Genomic DNA, 18,306 nt, shown 5'->3' on the forward strand with positions numbered 1-18,306 from the left:
GCTCAGTTGAATGCACTCGGGGCAGCTCTTTTATTTATTGGCAGGTCTTGCCGCCGCCGTTGCGGATGATACAAGCAGTACACAGGCAGATCAATCGTCCGCGTCGGCAACCCCCACTTTCGACGTCGAAATCCCTGACACCAAGGGCAACCCATTTATTCATACCACAACACTTCCAGAGGGCACGTTGTTTATCATTTTTGGATCAGTTCTACTGGCCATCATAGTTGCGCTGATCGTATGGCGTGTTACGTCGGTTATCATGATGCGGAGGACGATCAAACGGGGTGGCCAGTTCCAGACTTTGGAGAACACTTATGGCGGGCCGTTTGTTGACCCTGTAGCCGATGGCGACGGCACAGAACTACCACCTACCATTGACAAAAAGGCTGAATCACGGAACCGCGACAAGCAAATACGGCAAAGTATGTTTTTCTCCCCCACAGCTCAGGTTATGAACTCGGGCAACGTGTCTCAGCCAATGGTTGCCTCAAGCTACTTGCCTGCAGGCTACTATTCCCAGCCACAAACCAGCGATACAAGCTCTCAGAGGCGGCCGTATTCCGTCGCAGGCTCTATGAGGGCTCCTTCTATAGCGGTGGGCAGTACTGCAGACAATGGACGTCGGGTCCGCCAGCGGCCGCCTTCTATGATGCTTGATGAACTTATTAGCCGCGAGCAAAACGTTGCAGAATAAAAAGAAGATAGATAGTGCAAACCTTTCATTTTTTTTGTTATATATTAGCGGTCTATTTAACGATCGACCTCTCCGAACACCAGATCCATGGTACCGATGATAGCGACTAGATCGGGCAGGAAGTGATAACGGGTGATGTGGTCCAAAGCGTTCAAGTTGGTGAAACCAGGTGTGCGGATGCGGACACGGTACGGACGCTCAGAGCCGTCACTGACGACGTAAACACCCATCTCGCCCTTGGGAGCCTCGATGGCGGTATATGTCTCACCAGGAGGAACAGCGTAACCCTTGGTGTAGAACAAGAAGTGGTGGATGAGGGACTCCATGTCCTCCTTCATCTCCGACCGAGGAGGAGGAACAATCTTCCAATCCTCTACTTTATAGGGGCCAGTGGGCATCTGGTTGCAGCACTGCTCGATGATGCGCAAAGACTGGCGGAACTCGGTCATACGGATGAGATAACGGTCGTAACAATCACCACGAGTGCCGACAGCAATGTCAAAGTCAACCTTGTCGTAGGCGTCGTAAGGCTGGCTCTTACGGATATCGTAGGGGATACCGGAGCCACGCAGCATTACACCGGTGAGAGAGTAGTTCATAGCATCTTCGGCGGAAATGGTGCCAATGTCGATTGTACGAAGCTTCCACATGCGGTTCTCGGTGAGCAGCTCCTCGACCTCGTCGACGCGGTCACCGAACTGCGTGGCCCACATATAAATATCGTCCAGCAACCCAGTGGGGATATCGTGCGCAACACCGCCGGGGCGCACATACGCAGCATGCATACGAGCACCGGAGACACGCTCGTAGAACTCCATGATTTTTTCACGCTCCTCCATCATCCACAGGAAAGGGGTGAGGGCACCGCAATCCATGGCGTGGGAGGTAACCGACATGAGGTGGTTTGAAATACGGGTGAGCTCACCAAACAGAGTACGGATGTACTGGGCGCGGAGAGGCACCTCGATGTTGAGCAGCTTCTCGACGGCAAGCGAGAACACCTGCTCGTTGCACATCATCGAACAGTAGTCCAACCGATCAAAGTAGGGCAGAGCCTGGTTATAGGTCTTGTACTCACAGAGCTTTTCGGTGCCGCGGTGCAGCAAACCAATATGGGGGTCGGCACGAACGATCTCCTCGCCATTAAGCTCGAGAATCAAGCGCAGCACACCGTGCGCAGCGGGATGCTGGGGACCAAAGTTGACAGTAAAGTGACGCAGCTTGTTCTCGCCCTTGGCCTTGGGCTGTGTGATCTCTAGGTCTTCAACAACAGTGGTGCGGCCGAACTCTTCGTCCCGGGGCTGGCCAATAGGTGAGCCCATTTCAGGCACGACCTGGGCGCGGAAGTCCGACGGACCGGTCTGTTTTTGCTGGTGAAGCATACGAGCACTGAACACGACCGTCTGGCGCATCCGAAGCTGCTGCTGAACCGTTCTCCACGAGCATCTCAGCATGTTGCCAGTGTGTAAAGAATTGGTGATTAAGAACATTTTACAAATGCGCCTATTGGGTAGTACAACCCTGACCCTAACAATTCCACTGGCCAACCCTGCCTGCCTGCCTGCCTGGGACTTTCCCGGCACATCTGCCCTGCTTCCTGAGCCTTCTCCGCGATTACGGGCTGCTTACGCAGCGCCACCAATTACTCTGGGTATATATAAGCCAGCACCTTTACGTTTCCATCACCATATAATTATTATGCCTCGTTCTCGTGGTCGTTCCGCCCCCGCTCCCCGCCAACAAACCCGCTCCAACCACACCATGGCTGCGCCTGCTCCTCACCAGGCTGCTCCCCAGCACGTCCCTGTCCAGCAGCAGCGCCAGCCCGGTATGTTCGCCCAGATGGCCTCTACTGCCGCCGGTGTTGCCGTCGGTTCTGCCGTCGGACACACTCTGGCCAACGGTGTTTCCAGCATGTTTGGTTCCTCTGCTCCCGCCGAGGCTCCTGCTCAACAACAGTACGCTCCTCCCGCCGAGCAGCAGGGCAAGTGCGAGATTGATGCTCGCAACTTGACCCAGTGCATGGATCAGAACAATGGTGACATGCGTGTCTGCCAATGGTACATGGATCAGCTCAAGGCATGCCTGGGTACTTCCAGCTCCTACTAAAACTAAAATTTAATTGTATAGACAGTAGCATGGTAGCTCCTACCGAAATTTCACTTCCTGGTGATTGTCCCCCAGCTTACCGTGTTGGTTTTTTTTTACTAATGAGACCTACCTGGACCAGAGCCTTCCAGGCAAGCTCTATTTGTCGAGAAAACTACTACCAGATTCTCGGTGTCAGTGTCAATGCGACGGGCAAGGAAATCAAGAAAAAGTTCTACGAGCTTAGCCGTAGATACCACCCGGACCGGAACAAGGGGGGCGATCTGGAAAAGTACCAGCAGATCACCGCAGCATATCAGGTTTTGTCGAACGACGATGCCCGCAAGCGGTTCGATTTAACGCTGGGCGAGGCTGTCAGACAGCCTGAGGGATACTCGAGGGCTGGATCAGCCAGCTGGAAAGGAACAACCCGGGCTCGCTCCGGGTACCAATTCCATGCCCACACACCAAAGTACGCTGCCCACAAGGACCGCTCTAACCCCAATCTAGATCCACTTCGGCCCAAACACCGCGATCACAGCGTCAATGACACGCCGCATTTCGACGCCGCCAAGCATTTCGCAGCTCAACAGAGAAACGAGGCGCGGGTGAGAGAAGCTCGTCGCCAGCAAGAAGAGGCTGCCAAGCGTGCGGGACATTCAGGTCACCAGAGCGGCTCTGGTTCTGCATTCATGGGTATCGCGGGCACGGCAGCCGCAGGAGCTGCTTTAATTTATTTACTCTTCAGATGACGCACTTACCTACTGAACGCTCAATTGCCCAAAAGCCACAATCCAAAGACCTCCTAGAACAAAGTAACGGGTCTGAACATTTCTGTAGATTTCCAAACATGACCATACTCGGCATGATTCCATAAAAGAACCGTTATGCAGTGCCTGCATGACAATTGATGTACTTTCTACGACCAGCCCGGAGAAACCCCTTGTAATTGTGGTCTAGTGCAAAGGACCAGATTCCATGCTTCATGAGACCCCCAGCTAATAATTATCTGTTGAAAGCCACTCTGGTGCATCAGCTTACATGACAGTCTACCGGGCTACTCTGGCTGATAAGGATGGGGCCAAGCAAATTATAGAGGTCTACAATGATGAGCTCGACATTGTAGTCCGTGATAGTGAGCAAGCATTCCAGTCATACTTTGAGCCCGACTCAGGGCTATGGCTGGCCAAGGTAGACAACCACGTCGTAGGGTGCGTAATTCTTCGCCCGCTGCCTACGCCCGGTCACGGAGAAGTCAAGCGGCTTTACGTTGCCAGAGGCTATCGTGGCCAAGGGCTTTCTCACAAACTAATGAAAGCACTCGAAGATTACGCAGCCCAAATCAACTACGAGTGGCTGTACCTCGACACTAAAGACGATCTGGAGGCAGCCATTAAACTCTACGAGCAGTCAGGATACGAACGGTGTGAACGATATAACAAAAACCCCCAGGCGACGATTTTTATGCGCAAGCGATTGGCAGCTCAACACAACCCCTCAAAAGAACAGCAAAATAGTTGAAGTACAAACCTATCTAAGCAGCGAACTTGAGAGAAAGACCAACCTTGTGGGCAGACTCGTTCAGACGCTGAGTGTCGGCAAGAAGACCAACACCCATGGTGACGCCAGGGCGGAGGGCCTGAGAGTAGGACAACCAAGCAATACCCTGGTTGTTGAGCTTGGCCTTGACAAAGGCACTGCGGTCAAGGTTGTGCTTGACGGCAGCCTCAATGCCAACACCAGCAGAAGAAGGCTGAGCAGCGTCCCAAGTACCGCGGGCACCGATCTCGGTGTTGGGGTCAACCTTGTGCCAGATAGCAGCCGAGAACACGTTGAAGTTGTTGGTGGCGGCAACGGTGGCAGAGTAGGCGGGGTGGAGGTAGCCAATAGCGGAAGAGAAGCGCGAGATCTTGGCGCTGGACACGTCGTAGGCAATCTCACCACCAGCGACAAAGCCGCCGTGGCCGAAGACAACGTCACCGGTGACACCAGGACCCTTGAAGGCATCAAGCAAGATGTGAGCGTTGACGCCGGGCTGCTTGTAGGTCAGACCAACCTTGGCGTTCTTTGCGCCAGTGTCGGGAAGGAAAGAGGTGTCGACCTCACCCTTGAGGCCGGGAGTGAAAGCCTCGTTCAGCTCGACCTTGGTGTTCAGCACATTGGCAGAGGTCCAGCCCTGAGTGAGAGAAACACCAGAGGGCTTGTCCGTGTACTGAGCCTCAATCTTGCCAGCAAGAGCGCCGGTCTTCTGGTTGGACTGGCCGTCAACGGTGAAAGCGACACCGTTAGGGGCGACAGTCTTGACCTCAAGGCTGAGAGGAGCGACATGGTAGAAGTCCTTGCCGAGCACGTTGTTAGCAGCCTTGGAAATATCTTTGAACTGAGGAACCGACATGTTTACTGGTAGTTTACTTGTTGGGTGATGTAAGACTTTTGGTGGGGCGGCTATACCGTGACCTGCCAAACCACCTGCCATTGGCCGGGACCGACTGCTGCGAATGAACCCTTGCCCATTTTGGAATTTCAGGGTTCCCCCGTCGAACGGTTAAGCGTCTGGCTGTTTGGTTCGACTCCCAACTAAGCCCTTACAAACAACTCGCATCGCGTGTGATCGACAACAAGGCAGCAATTGATAAAAACTGGCTTGGCCGGTGGCTGGCTGGTCCCTTCGAACGTGATTTCACGCGACTCGCAATTGTGATTGGGGTCTGCCCAAAGGCCGCTCGCCATTGACCACTGATTCCCCGGATTTATGCATGGTGTGCATACGCCTGCAGAGCACGTGGGAACAAGCACGTGCTGGACGACACAAAGAGCTCTTAAAGCCGATGATAAGACTCCTGTCTTTGTGGTTACTTCTTTGAATGATGCTATCAATTGCTGCTGTCTGCCTTTCTGCTGCAGTTTTCATCGCTGCAGCTCTTCTCTTTTCTCCAGCATCTACGCTGCTGATTTTCTGCTGGAATTGCTTCCTAAAACCAATTGGAAAGACCGGGAACCAGCAAACGTCCCTCGAGAGATTTTACAAGAGCCAGGCATCTATCTATGACTCGACTCGTAAAACGTTATTGAAAGGACGCGAGCTCATGCTTCGGTTGGCAAAGTCTCACTTGCGCTTTACTTCAGACATGGTCTGGGTTGATCTTGGTGGTGGTACTGGTTACAACATCGAGAAAATGAACGAGTACATTCCACTGTCGCAGTTCAAGGCCATTTACCTCGTAGACCTCTCTCCGTCTCTTTGTGAGGTTGCTCGCAAGCGCTTCGAGGCTATAGGCGCAACTAACGTCTTTGTTCATTGCCGCGATGTAAACGAGTTTGAGCTGCCAGACAACCAAAAGGCACACTTGGTCACAATGTCTTATTCCTTGTCAATGATTCCAAACTATCACTCTACTGTCGATAGAGCTGCCGCCCTGCTTCACGACGACGGTTTGGCCGGCGTGGTCGATTTCTACGTGCAATCAGAGTCAAGCTATACGGCAAAAACCAACACTCTAGGTGGTGAGCTCCATCGTCATGTCAACTGGCTGTCGAGGAATTTTTGGCGTCTTTGGTTCGAGTTCGATCACGTCCATCTCGACCCTGCACGTCGCGACTACTTAGAATATCGCATGGGTACTATCAAGTCTCTCAATTGTCGCAACAAGATTCTGGGCCACATTCCTTATTACGTGTGGGTTGGTTGTGACAAGCGTAATGCTAGTGATATCAACTATCGCCATCAGCTGGCAACTGAATCACCCTTCCTTGCCCCAAGACTACCTGCAGCTTCGGGCTCCTGCGAAAATCTTTTGGACTTGCCAGTGAAGAGCAAAGGCCACGATGCAGCGCATGTGGCAATGCTTCAGAATATGCCATACCCTTCGTTCTACTACCAGCGTGAAATTTGGCGTATATACTACGACAGCCAGGCTGCCCATCACCACCAATTCAACAACCAATATATTTATGCCTTCACTTGGGAAGATCCCATCGAGGATCATAACATTTTAAAGTTCAACTCTGACGACGTGGTTCTGGCTATCACTTCTGCTGGTGACAACCTACTAGCCTATGCTGCTCTCGACAAGCCGCCTCGTCGTATTCACGGTGTCGATATGAACCCGCATCAGAATCATCTGGTTGAGCTGAAACTTGCGGCTTTGCGCGCATTGTCCTATGACGATATCTGGATGATGTTCGGGGAGGGCAAGCACCCCAAATTCCATGAGTTGCTGGTTAACAAACTTGCTGTCCATATGTCTTCTCCGGCATTCCAGTACTGGTTTCAGGTGGGTGAGGATACCTTTTCAGGGGCTGGACTTTACGACACGGGCTCTACTCGCTGGGCATTGAGACTTGTTCGCTGGATCTTCAAGATTTGCAACATCAAAGCCCAAGTTGACGCATTGTGCGATGCCAAAAGCATTGAAGAGCAAAAGCAGATTTGGAATAAGCAAATCAGACCTGTTCTGTTGAGTCCTATTACTCGACTTGCCGTGTGCAACTCTGTCTTTCTATGGAAGGCGCTCGGTGTTCCAATGAATCAGGCAGATTGCATCGAAACCTCTCTGTTCCAATACATTGTTGACACACTAGATCCGTTGATCGACACTTACCGTATCGGCACCGAGAACTACTTTTATTATCTGTGTCTAAATGGCCGCTACTCGCCCAAGACTTGTCCCTCTTATATCACCAAAAGGGGCTACTTTAATCTAAGCCGTCGCCGAAGTGGTCTTGATGGGATCCGATTGCACACCGACAGTATTAACGATGTTGTGGAGCGGCTCACTCCGGGCACTGTCACGATTGCAATCGTTATGGATCACATGGATTGGTTCTCGCCCGCCGGCAAAGAGGTTGACGAGGAAATCTCGCAGTTACACAAGGCTCTAGCGAATGGCGGACGTGTTATGCTCCGATCGTCGTCCACTAAACCGTGGTATCTCAAAAATTTCCAAATCCATGGGTTTGCGATCGAGCCGGCTGCAGTGCGCAAGCCCGGCATGGCTATTGACAGAGTCAACATGTATGCTTCGACTTGGGTCTGTACAAAGCCAGGAATGCAAGACTTGGTTATTTAACACTTTTCAGTTCTCTTCTTGTTCTATATTGAAGCTAGTCTCGAATACCATAAACCTGCGCCGTCATGCACTGCTGAGATAATACTTAACGCAGGATTACTGTCGGCGTTAGTTCCATCCTGTATGCTCGCCACACACGTTATTACGGTCCGTAATATTCATTGCGGATCCTGTGAGGATGATATACGCAAAATCATTCAGGAGGAGTACCCCCAGGCTAAGGTAGTGTTCGTTGGATCTGATGTAGTTGTTGAAATTCCCGGATCGGAGACTTTTGATGGCACGGCAATCTCACGAAAACTGTATGAACGTGGGTTCGAGGTGATTCGAGTCGACAGCCAGCCTTTCCATAGTCGACGTCTGTCTTGGGTTGGTCGATTGTTTTCTGGTAACACTCGGCACGAGCGCCATGCGGCTATCTGTGAGCAATGTGCCCACCATGAAGAAAGCGAGGAGCCCGACCACCAGCCGGCGACCGAAACATACCGAGCTGTTTACTCAATTCAGGGTATGTCATGTGCTAGTTGTGCTAGAAGCATTGATGAGGGCGTCCGAGAGCGGGTACCTGAGATCAAGGACATCAGTGTCGATGTTATGAACCATAGCGTTGCTTTATTGGTCCCGAATGCTCTAGTTGCCGATAAAGTCCAGGAAGTTATACGTGATCTTGGTTATGAATGCCAGTTGACCGAGTTACTTCCTGTTTCTACCACTGTCGAGTATATTGTGGAGGCATCGCTAGGAGGCATGACATGCTCAAACTGCGCCAATTCGATCAAAGACACTGCATTAGGGCTTGCGTTCGTTGATGATGCCAAAATAGATGTCTTGAGTGGCTCCGGTATCTTTCATATATCCGATGAATCCAAAGTCGAGGATCTTAAGAGCGCCATTGAAGACTCTGGTTACACTTTCGAACTGATCAACGTGTCCCCTCGTCACATGTCTGAGCTGATCCAACAGTCTCGTACTATCAACATCAAAGTTGAAGGGATGTTTTGTGAGCAATGCCCGCAGCATGTAATGGATGTTTTGAAGTCGTACGGTGATGCAGTAGAAGTCGTCAACTCTATTACTCTTGATGAGCCTTATGTGAAATTTACTTATGTCCCCAATGCACCGAAGTTTACAATTCGGCAAATTATTGATAAGATCAGCCGTGCGAACCCCGAGTTGACGATTTCGTTCGTCCGCCCTCAATCGATTGAGGAACTTGCTGCCGAACATATGCAGTTGGAGAAACGCGAAATCATCTCTCGTTTGTGGTTAACAGGACTGATTTCCATCCCGATGACTTATTTCATGATCAGAATGTCCACTGTACATATGAGCTGGATTGACAATGCTTCCACACTTGTATTGGCCACACCGGTCTACTTTTTCGCCGACGATATGTTCCATATTAAATCCATCAAAGAACTCAAGGGTGTACTTTCTGAAAAGAGCTGGTCTCGTAGACTTTTCCATTTCGGCAGTATGAATCTGCTCATGTCGCTAGGAACTTCAATTTCTTACTGGGCCAGTTTGTTTATGTTCTTCCAAGATTCGATGTCAGAAACCTATTTTGACTCGGTTGTCTTTCTTACTCTGTTTTTATTAGTCGGCCGCTATCTGGATGTCTATTCCAAAGCCAAAGCCTCTTCTGCAGTCTCGTCGTTGAATGAGCTTTGTCCAGATGAAGTCCAGTTGGTTGTAGACGGTGACACAGTCACACAGCCTGTTTACGCAATTGATGTGAATGATACTGTTAAAGTTTTCAGCGGCCAGAAAGCAGCTGTTGATGGACTTGTCATCTCTGGAGCTTCTGAGTTTGATGAGGCGATGCTCACGGGCGAGTCTCTTCCTGTTTTAAAACGTGACGGTAACTACGTCTACGCCGGAACCGTCAATTGCGGCTCTGAAGCTGTTGTTGTCAAAGTTACAGCGGCAAACAAAGGAACCTTTTTGGATGGAATCATGAGCGCTGTTCGTCAGGGCCAAATGACAACTTCACCTATTGAGCGTGTTGCTGAACAAGTTACCAGTGCTTTTGTGCCTGTGGTTACTTATTTGGCACTTTTCGTCTGGCTCGTTTGGTATGTCCTTGGTCGTAGTGGTCGTTTACCTGATGAGTATTTGGAACACTCGAGAGCCAACAGCTGGGGTGTTTGGAGTATGGAATTTGCTATTGCAGTATTTGTTGTTGCTTGCCCGTGCGGAATTGGTCTCGCTGCTCCCACTGCATTGTTTGTGGGAAGCAGACTTGCCGCCAAATATGGCATTCTTGCTCGGGGAGGTGGCGAAGCTTTCCAGGAAGGTGCGGCGCTTGATATCGTCTGCTTCGATAAAACTGGTACCATTACAGAGGGTGGAAACCCCCAGATTACGGATGTTTGGTTTAAACCCGGTGTCACACCCCAAGGCGAGCTTGTTCAGCTTGCGGCTCGCCTTGAAAGTGAATCGGTGCATCCTTTGGCCAAGGCAGTTGTCAGCTATGCCGCTGATCGCGAACTCATGACTTCACGCGTTGAAAATATACGTCAAATTGCTGGACGGGGTATTATCGGGCAGGTGTCTGCTGGACCCTTTCAGGGCAAGCGTGCCATTATGGGTAACGAACGGTTAATCAAGGAGCAGGGTATTGAATCAGGTGAGAACGAAAAGCTCGAGAAGTGGAAGAAAGAGGGTAAAAGTGTAATTTTACTTGCATTGGATGGTGATGTTGTTGCACTATTTGCTGCACAAGATACCATTCGCCCCGAAGCCAAGCAGGTGATTCACGCGTTGCAAACTCGTGGTATTAGCACCTGGATGATCTCTGGTGACAATCTTAAAACAGCTCGTGCGATCGCCGCTCAGGCTGGTATTCCACCGGACCAAGTGATTGCAGAGGTTCTACCTGAAGAGAAAGCAGAGCGGGTTCGCTGGCTTCAGAAGACAGGAAAAGCAGACAAGTCACACTCTGGTAGAGCAATCGTGGCCATGGTCGGTGATGGAGTAAACGATGCACCGAGTTTGAGCGCCTGTGACGTTGGAATCGCGATCGGTACTGGAGCAGATATCACTTTGCAGTCTGCCAAGTTTGTGCTTGTGCGAAGCGACTTGCGGGGTGTTCCTATTGTAATTGATCTGTCTGCGGCCGTAATGAATCGTGTGCGTCTCAATTTCTTCTGGGCGGCCATCTACAACATCGTTATGATTCCATTAGCCGCCGGAGTCTTCTACCCGTGGACTGAAACTCGCTTGAACCCGGTGCTGGCTTCGTTGGCCATGGCTTTGAGCTCAGTGTCTGTGGTGTTTAGCAGTCTCGCTTTGCAATGGTTCAAACCACGGATCGATTAGACATATGTAACCGGAGCTACGTAAACTATTTACCCTGGTTGGCGACGGCGGCAGCGCCAGCGGCAGCAGCCTCAGGATCGAGGTAGTAGCGCTCACGAACAGGCTTGAGGTCATCGTCAAGCTCGTAAATCAAAGGGATGCCGGTGGGGATATTGAGGCCAGCAATGTCATCGTCGCTGATGTTGTCGAGGTGCTTAACGAGGGCACGCAGGGAGTTGCCGTGGGCAGTGATGAGGACGGTCTTGCCTTCCTTGATGTCCTTGGCAATGACGTCGCTCCAGTAAGGGAGCAAGCGGTCAATGACCAGCTTCAAGGACTCGGTCTTGGGGATCTCGTCCTTGGGAAGGTCAGCGTAGCGCTCATCGTTGTACTGAGAGAACTTGTCGTCATCAGCAATGGGAGGAGGAGGTACATCGAAAGAACGACGCCAGGTCATGAACTTCTCGTTGCCGAACTCCTCAGCAATCTCCTTTTTGTTCTTGCCCTGCAGAGCACCGTAGTGACGCTCGTTCAAACGCCAATTGCGCTTGACGTCAATCCAGAGACGGTCGGCAGACTCCAACGCGAGGTTAGCAGTCTGGATGGCGCGAGAGAGCTTGGAGGTGTAGAGCACATCGGGCTTGGGCTCGAAGTCGGCAAGCAATTCACCTGCATGCGTAGCCTCTTTGCGGCCCTTTGCGTTCAACTTGGCATCAACCCAGCCGGTGAACAGGTTCTTCTCGTTCCATTCACTCTCGCCGTGGCGCAGCAAAATCAAAGTGTGCGTGGGCTTGGACTTTTTGGAGACGGGTTCGGACATTGCTTTTAGTTATCGGCTGTCAAGTTGGGTACCGTGACATTTATATGCAGGTGTTGGGGGGTTGGTTAGTAAGCGATTATGGTTTCTGCGGAAACACCACGACCGATTAGCTCCGAATTTTCCAGCCGAAAAATTACCGCAAGATCCATAGTGGGCACGAAGGCAATCAGTTGCCTTGGTTTGCAACCACTTCAGCAGCCTCGGCGGCAGTCTCAGGATCCAAGTAGTAGCCACTTTTTACCGGACGTAGGTCATCGTTCAGCTCGTAGATTAGGGGCATGGCATTTGGGATATTCACGTCAACAATGTCCTGATCGTCGATGCTGTCGATGTGCTTGACTAGCGCCCGTAAGGAATTGCTGTGTGCAATCACAAGCACTACCTTTCCATGCTTGATATCTTTGCCAATGACGTCGTTGAAGTAGGGAACCAGTCGGGCTTCGACATCTTTCAAGGACTCGGTGCGCGGAATCGTATCGTTCGGTAGCCCACTATACCTGGCGTCATGCACGGGCGAGAATTCGCAATCGTCATCAATTGGAGGCGGTGCAACATCATATGACCTCCGCCAGAGCATATACTTTTCCTGGCCGTATTCCTGAGCAACCTCTTTCCGGTTCTGGCCCTGGAGGGCGCCGTAGTGTCGCTCGTTCAAGCGCCAGCTGTGTCTCACGTTGACCGACAACCGATCAACAACTTCCAGCAGAATGTTTGCTGTTTGAATAGCCCTAGATAGGCATGATGTGTATACAACGTCTGGCAAAAGGTTGTGCTCCAACATGAGTTTCCCTGCCTTGATCGCATCTTCGCGGCCCTTGTCGCTGAGTTTAGTATCAACCCAGCCATTGAAAAGGTTCTTGCACGTCCAGTCGCTAGCCCCGTGGCGTAGCAATATCAGTGTGTGGGTTACCATTGCTAAGGCGGGAGGAAAGAGTATAAGTTATATTCGGGTTGATTATGAAAATAAGATCAGGCGGGGTGGGATCACCAAGATTTCACATGCCTCGGAAAACATTTTTAGATGCTCTGCGGCGATCTTTAGAGTCCCGCGGGGCGGTGCGGCCTTCTTGGATGCGAGGACGGACGGGCTTTTTAGATCGAGGAACGAACGTGATCTCGGCCTCTCCACGACCGCTTTTATGGACCTGGTCACGATCCCGCACTGGTTTCTTGGCTTTGAATGCCAATTGCTCACCCAGGCTCATACTGGCCCTGTTTTCATGGTCCACAGATACCATTTCAGGCTGTTCCTCCATGAGGCGACGCTTTTGCTGTTGTTTTTCGCGACGCTCAGCTTGTTTGCGTCTTCGCTCTTTGATCCGTTCTTTCTTTTCGCTGTCAGAGCTTAAACTTGACTCGGATTCTGACTTGGATTCATTGCGTTCCATTTCTTCTTCTTCAGCGGCAGTGAGTGCCCGAGGTGCATCTCGAGTTCTAACAGGTTCACCATTGTAGGCCTGGGCCTGACCTGGTTTTCCACCATGCAGTAGTTTGTACTCGAAACTATTTTTATCGATCTGGAACTCGGGATCCTCGAACATGGCCTTGAAACGGTCGTCGATCTTGTCTTTGTTAACAGCAGCAAACTCTTTGTTGACCTTGACTCCAGAACTTTGAGCTGCACCAGTCGTACGGATTCGTGATTCGCGCTGCTTTTCGATCTTTTTGCGAATCTCCCGTTCGCGGTGCTCGCGATAGGCAAACGGATCTGAAATGAGTTTGGCCTGCTCGTACAGGCGCATATCGATAAAATAACCATGCATGTAGCTTTTGACAACACTGCTGCCAATAAGATGGCCCAAATTGAGACCCTCGAGCTCTTTGCGAGTAACAAACTTGAAGTTCTCGTAGACGCTGGTCGCCGGCTTCTCTTCGAGCTCCTCGGTGATGCTGTCCAAAAACGAGCACCAGCGGGGAGCAGGGCCAATGGCAGGAACGTAGTATGTGTGCATTGGAATGCCCTCATTAGCCAGGAAAAACATACCTGTGTCTGGGATGTGAGCCACATCGTTAATATCAACTGTGGGCTCAATAGCAGTGAATGGTTCCCCGTTGTTTGTGTCCCAAACTTTTACGACGCGCTTATCAGCACTGTATATCTTGCGAGAGACAGACTGTGTGTCTAGGAATCCTAGGTTTCTAATAGCGAACCCGTAGCCCTGATCTCTGGTCAGAATGGGATCCGAAGATCGCAGGTCATAAATCATACTAAGGCCATCATAAGTTCCAGCTGCGAACTGCAACCCATCGTCATGGAACGCCAAAGCAGTAACACCGCTTCCAACGCCCTGGCCCTGGCCACCAACTCTTAGAATACCCACTCTGTTCCGGGATCGAGGGTCCCAAAATTCCACAGTACCGTTTTCACCACCGCAGCCAACCAGCCCGTGGGCAGAGCTTACCTCGACTTTATTAATTCCCTCACTTTCGCACTCGAAAGGAGCCAGGAACCGGCCCTGGTCAATATTCAGTCGGTAAAGCTCGTTTCCACCGGCTCCAACATAGAGATCGCAATTGGTGCGGTTGTAGGCGATCGACCGGCCGAATTTGGGAATACGGGAGCGCGTGTGAATTCCGCCCTGGGCATGGAACTCAATAGTTCGGTCGTTCTGCAAATGCACAGACTTTGTCCAGTCGTCTGAGATCATGACGAAATCAACGTTTTCGGCATCCGTGTGGCGGTCGAATTTCATCGACAGCTGTGAGAAATCATAAACATGAATTTGGGGCTTATAAGTGCCGGTCGCCATGGCAAAATTGCCGTCTCGCGACACCTTCACCTTGAGAGAAGCTTCGTCGAACTGAAAGTCCTGGATGAGCTCCACACGATTCGCAAAGTCTGGGTCATTCTTGAGCGACCGCTTCCGTTTTCTGATCAGCCAATCGGGCAACGATCTACTGGAATTGGTACCAGAGACCTGATATACAGGGATATTATTGGCACCCGTGGATTTCAGAACCATGGTGAATGGAAGAAATTTTCTTAGCTAATTTTTTTTTTTCCAGTTTTGCAGACTATTGGGCCGCTCCTCACGCTGAAGGCCCCAAGGACTATATAAAATGTTTTATATATAAACAATTCGTGGATCTGGCCGTGGGCGAGTCACCGCAAAACTGCTGGTTTTGGCTGGTCGTTGCTGCGACAACCAGCATTACAGCTTAAGCGAGCTGATGATGGCCTCCCGCTTTCCCCATAACGATGACATCAACACCGATGGATGCCGAGATTGATTCACTGCTCGAAGATATCTCCGCGTATTTGCCCAGCGACCAGCGGAAACGCAAGGTCTATGTCACAATAACTTATGCCCAAAGCATCGACGGTCGTGTGGCAGGCCGGCGAGGAGAGCGGACGAAGATTTCTGGTCCAGCATCGAGTAAAATGACGCACTTCCTAAGAGCGAAACACGATGCCATTCTGGTAGGCAATAACACTCTTGTGATTGACGATCCAGGTCTAAACTGCAGATACCCGGGCTGCAAATCATCTCCCACACCTATTCTGCTCGACTCTTTGTTCTCCTGGGGCGCCAGCGAGAAAGAGTGGAATATCCTGAAAAACGCCCGTCTTGGCGTAGGTCAGCCGCCCTATCTATTTACTTTGAACACCGTAAACCTCGAATTAGAGCCGTTCAAACAGCGGAAAACAGCTATCGAGGAGGTAGGTGGGAAGGTGCTGCAGCTGCCGGACATGAAATGGCCAACTATTCTTAGTGCCCTGGAAGACAACGGAATCGAGTCCCTGATGATCGAGGGCGGTGCCACGGTCATTGGCAGCTCGCTGGAAGCCAACATCTCTGACGCTATCATTGTTACTATTGGATCAAACTATCTGGGTATCAGTGGTGTTGAAGCCGCACCGACGGCTAAGGTTGCTCTGAAAAACGTCAAATGGGCGTCGATTGGAGACGATTGTATTCTCTGCGCACGCCAAGTTGCTGCTGAGGATTAGAATCGCACCACCCCGTCTTGCCTAGTTTCCTGCAGGGTGCTGCCAGGGCCGAAAACTCGTTTTGGAGACCGTTGTGACGCAATGATACAGGTTGGCCGCTTCGAGGAGCACCGATTTTGTGGTTTTAGTACTGTATGTGTAGCCTTAGGCTTAGTCGTAGACCCCGATCTTTTTAGTGGTAAAACGGGTGGCGAAACCAAGCCTATGACCCATTACATGAGTTATTTTACCAGTGAACAGGACATTAGGTGACGCACGTCCTGCTTATGAACGGATGTAGCTGCGGCTGCTGCACAGTGACTAAGGTCCAACTTGGGGGCCATTCTTGGCGGGGGTACTAATCAAGCGTGGAAAGATACTCTTTATCTCGTGTTACCCCCCGTCGACGGTTAACCATCACAGATCCTCACTAGTTGCACAGAGTGGGAGCATTGGTTTATAAGAGACATATTCCGGAGTCTAATTGAAACAGAAACTCAAAACAAACTCCCCCAGTTCCAGCACCCAAAACCGCCAGACCTTGCTTTCTTGCCGTCCACACCACACAAAAATGGAAGGAAGCCCCAGAATCCCCGAGGGCTTTGCCAACGTCATTGACGTGTACACTTTTGATCAAATCCTTGAAATGGACGACGATAAAGAGCGCAGCTTCAGCCGGAGCATCGTCGAGACGTTCTTCGACCAAGCAGAAACCACATTTGGCAAAATGGACAATGCTCTCGCTGAGAACGACCTCGAAACCCTCTCGCAACTCGGCCATTTTCTCAAAGGCTCCTCGGCGTCTCTCGGCCTAACCAAAGTTCAAAATGCTTGCTCTGAGATTCAGCACCTGGGCCGCCTAAGCCCTAACGACCCACCTCTCGATCACGATGGGCTGGAGGCCTTACTGAAAAGAGTCCGAACTGACTACGATGAGATTCATTCTCTGCTAGAAGCGTTCTACAACTAATTACACCGATCTCGCTTTTTTATTGACTGTGCTGCCGAACTGTCGTCTCGCAGCACCGCTTTGTGAGTACCTAGCCACTTGCGTTCTGGTAATTGCTCTGGCAAATACTCCTGGTTTACGTTTCCTTCATAGTCCGGGTTGTACTTGTATTCTTTGCCGTAGCCAATGTCCTCCATGAGCTTTGTGGGCGCGTTGCGCAGGTGTATCGGCACAGATGCCGCGGCCATTTGTGGATCTGAATGCAATTGCGCAGCAAGCTTTTTGTATGCCTTGTACACGTCCACAGATTTGACCGCACGGGCCAGTTTGACCGCACAGTGAGCAAGTATCACGTCTGCCTCAGGCATACCCAATTGCTGTGCCGCAGTGAAAGCAGATACTGCAAAGGGCAAGCACGTGTCGTCTGCTGTCCCAATATCCTCGCTGGCTATACGCACCATGCGTCGGGCCACATATAGAGGATCCTCTCCAGCTTCGAGCATTCGCCCAAGATAGTACAGCGCTGCGTCTGCATCCGAACCCCGAACAGACTTATGAAACGCGGAAATCAGATCGTAGTGCATGTCGCCCTTTTGGTCGTATAACATGGCGTGCCGGAGAGCCGGCTTTACGGCCGCCATGGTCTTATCGGGCAGTGCAAGCACGACCTCGAGCATGCTCAACGCAGCCCTGGCATCACCACCCGCACTCTCGGCAATATAATTGATAACCTGTGTTTCCACGGGAATGTTTTCCTCTTTTATTGCTCGTTCAAGAAGTGTCACGATGTTTCCGTGCGTCAATGGCTCCAGAATGAAAACCCGGCACCGGGAAAGTAGAGCTCCCTGAAGCTTGAAACTTGGGTTCTCTGTGGTGGCTCCAACAAGAATTATATCACCTTTTTCAATCCCAGGCAGCAACGAGTCCTGCTGGGTCCGATTGAATCTGTGAACCTCGTCGAGAAATAGAATAGTTTTCCGCTTCAATAGTTTCTGGTCGTTCTGTGCCTCAGCTACAACCCGCTTGACGTCGTTGACGCTAGCATTTGTAGCAGATAACTCAATAAACCGTGCTTTAGTGACCTGGGCTAGTAAACGGGCAAACGTCGTTTTGCCTACCCCCGACGGCCCCCACAAAATGAGACTCGGCAACCTGTCCATTAACAATAGCTGGGTTAAGACCCCTTGGCTGCCAAGCAGATGTGTCTGCCCGACGTATTCTGATAGCTCTTTGGGCCGCATTCGCTCAGCCAACGGCTCCGATCGCGTCGATTTGGGTGCTGGCTGTGATGCCGACACAACCTCCACAGATTCGGACTGCGAAGAGCTCTGAGATAGCCTCTCTTCCTTCTTGGCCTTTTTAGTCTCAGGACATCCTCGATCTAAATGCAGATTAACCACGGCTTCGCTCGTCTTAATCCCACATATAGGGCACTCGACGCTCATCACGTAA

At 51.0% G+C, this 18,306-nt stretch overlaps 14 protein-coding genes across 14 annotated transcripts; 8 read left to right on the forward strand and 6 right to left on the reverse strand.

Annotated features, from left to right (window-relative positions):
* Positions 1–10: 10 nt before the first annotated feature.
* B9G98_03911 (hypothetical protein) lies at positions 11–697 on the forward strand (the record flags this gene model as incomplete). Its single annotated transcript, XM_024810468.1, has 1 exon — positions 11–697. The coding sequence occupies one exon, from the start codon at positions 11–13 to the stop codon at positions 695–697; it is 687 nt and encodes a 228-aa protein (XP_024666236.1).
* Positions 698–753: 56 nt separating this feature from the next.
* On the reverse strand, positions 754–2,187 carry B9G98_03912 (NADH-ubiquinone oxidoreductase subunit, mitochondrial; the record flags this gene model as incomplete). The annotated part of the gene is made up of 1 exon (XM_024810469.1): positions 754–2,187. One exon carries the CDS (start codon positions 2,185–2,187, stop codon positions 754–756), a length of 1,434 nt encoding a protein of 477 aa, XP_024666237.1.
* A 208-nt stretch (positions 2,188–2,395) lies between these two features.
* On the forward strand, positions 2,396–2,806 carry B9G98_03913 (Mitochondrial intermembrane space cysteine motif-containing protein MIX17; the record flags this gene model as incomplete). Its single annotated transcript, XM_024810470.1, has 1 exon — positions 2,396–2,806. The coding sequence occupies one exon, from the start codon at positions 2,396–2,398 to the stop codon at positions 2,804–2,806; it is 411 nt and encodes a 136-aa protein (XP_024666238.1).
* A 101-nt stretch (positions 2,807–2,907) lies between these two features.
* B9G98_03914 (DnaJ subfamily A member 3, mitochondrial) lies at positions 2,908–3,537 on the forward strand (the record flags this gene model as incomplete). Its single annotated transcript, XM_024810471.1, has 1 exon — positions 2,908–3,537. The coding sequence occupies one exon, from the start codon at positions 2,908–2,910 to the stop codon at positions 3,535–3,537; it is 630 nt and encodes a 209-aa protein (XP_024666239.1).
* A 289-nt stretch (positions 3,538–3,826) lies between these two features.
* On the forward strand, positions 3,827–4,306 carry B9G98_03915 (hypothetical protein; the record flags this gene model as incomplete). The annotated part of the gene is made up of 1 exon (XM_024810472.1): positions 3,827–4,306. The coding sequence occupies one exon, from the start codon at positions 3,827–3,829 to the stop codon at positions 4,304–4,306; it is 480 nt and encodes a 159-aa protein (XP_024666240.1).
* A 13-nt stretch (positions 4,307–4,319) lies between these two features.
* On the reverse strand, positions 4,320–5,180 carry B9G98_03916 (Mitochondrial outer membrane protein porin; the record flags this gene model as incomplete). The annotated part of the gene is made up of 1 exon (XM_024810473.1): positions 4,320–5,180. The coding sequence occupies one exon, from the start codon at positions 5,178–5,180 to the stop codon at positions 4,320–4,322; it is 861 nt and encodes a 286-aa protein (XP_024666241.1).
* Positions 5,181–5,649: 469 nt separating this feature from the next.
* On the forward strand, positions 5,650–7,854 carry B9G98_03917 (hypothetical protein; the record flags this gene model as incomplete). The annotated part of the gene is made up of 1 exon (XM_024810474.1): positions 5,650–7,854. The coding sequence occupies one exon, from the start codon at positions 5,650–5,652 to the stop codon at positions 7,852–7,854; it is 2,205 nt and encodes a 734-aa protein (XP_024666242.1).
* A 123-nt stretch (positions 7,855–7,977) lies between these two features.
* On the forward strand, positions 7,978–11,175 carry B9G98_03918 (putative copper-transporting ATPase HMA5; the record flags this gene model as incomplete). The annotated part of the gene is made up of 1 exon (XM_024810475.1): positions 7,978–11,175. One exon carries the CDS (start codon positions 7,978–7,980, stop codon positions 11,173–11,175), a length of 3,198 nt encoding a protein of 1,065 aa, XP_024666243.1.
* A 25-nt stretch (positions 11,176–11,200) lies between these two features.
* On the reverse strand, positions 11,201–11,974 carry B9G98_03919 (Phosphoglycerate mutase 1; the record flags this gene model as incomplete). Its single annotated transcript, XM_024810476.1, has 1 exon — positions 11,201–11,974. One exon carries the CDS (start codon positions 11,972–11,974, stop codon positions 11,201–11,203), a length of 774 nt encoding a protein of 257 aa, XP_024666244.1.
* Positions 11,975–12,140: 166 nt separating this feature from the next.
* Positions 12,141–12,887, reverse strand: B9G98_03920 (2,3-bisphosphoglycerate-dependent phosphoglycerate mutase; the record flags this gene model as incomplete). Its single annotated transcript, XM_024810477.1, has 1 exon — positions 12,141–12,887. The coding sequence occupies one exon, from the start codon at positions 12,885–12,887 to the stop codon at positions 12,141–12,143; it is 747 nt and encodes a 248-aa protein (XP_024666245.1).
* An 82-nt stretch (positions 12,888–12,969) lies between these two features.
* B9G98_03921 (Ribosome biogenesis protein ENP2) lies at positions 12,970–14,937 on the reverse strand (the record flags this gene model as incomplete). The annotated part of the gene is made up of 1 exon (XM_024810478.1): positions 12,970–14,937. One exon carries the CDS (start codon positions 14,935–14,937, stop codon positions 12,970–12,972), a length of 1,968 nt encoding a protein of 655 aa, XP_024666246.1.
* A 251-nt stretch (positions 14,938–15,188) lies between these two features.
* On the forward strand, positions 15,189–15,926 carry B9G98_03922 (2,5-diamino-6-ribosylamino-4(3H)-pyrimidinone 5'-phosphate reductase; the record flags this gene model as incomplete). The annotated part of the gene is made up of 1 exon (XM_024810479.1): positions 15,189–15,926. The coding sequence occupies one exon, from the start codon at positions 15,189–15,191 to the stop codon at positions 15,924–15,926; it is 738 nt and encodes a 245-aa protein (XP_024666247.1).
* A 550-nt stretch (positions 15,927–16,476) lies between these two features.
* Positions 16,477–16,875, forward strand: B9G98_03923 (Multistep phosphorelay regulator 1; the record flags this gene model as incomplete). The annotated part of the gene is made up of 1 exon (XM_024810480.1): positions 16,477–16,875. One exon carries the CDS (start codon positions 16,477–16,479, stop codon positions 16,873–16,875), a length of 399 nt encoding a protein of 132 aa, XP_024666248.1.
* Positions 16,876–16,894: 19 nt separating this feature from the next.
* Positions 16,895–18,299, reverse strand: B9G98_03924 (ATPase WRNIP1 C26H5.02c; the record flags this gene model as incomplete). The annotated part of the gene is made up of 2 exons (XM_024810481.1): positions 16,895–16,914; positions 16,946–18,299. 2 exons carry the CDS (start codon positions 18,297–18,299, stop codon positions 16,895–16,897), a joined length of 1,374 nt encoding a protein of 457 aa, XP_024666249.1.
* Positions 18,300–18,306: the final 7 nt, after the last annotated feature.

Source organism: Wickerhamiella sorbophila (genome assembly GCF_002251995.1).
Source record: "Wickerhamiella sorbophila strain DS02 chromosome Unknown contig2, whole genome shotgun sequence".
NCBI lineage: Eukaryota > Fungi > Ascomycota > Dipodascomycetes > Dipodascales > Trichomonascaceae > Wickerhamiella > Wickerhamiella sorbophila.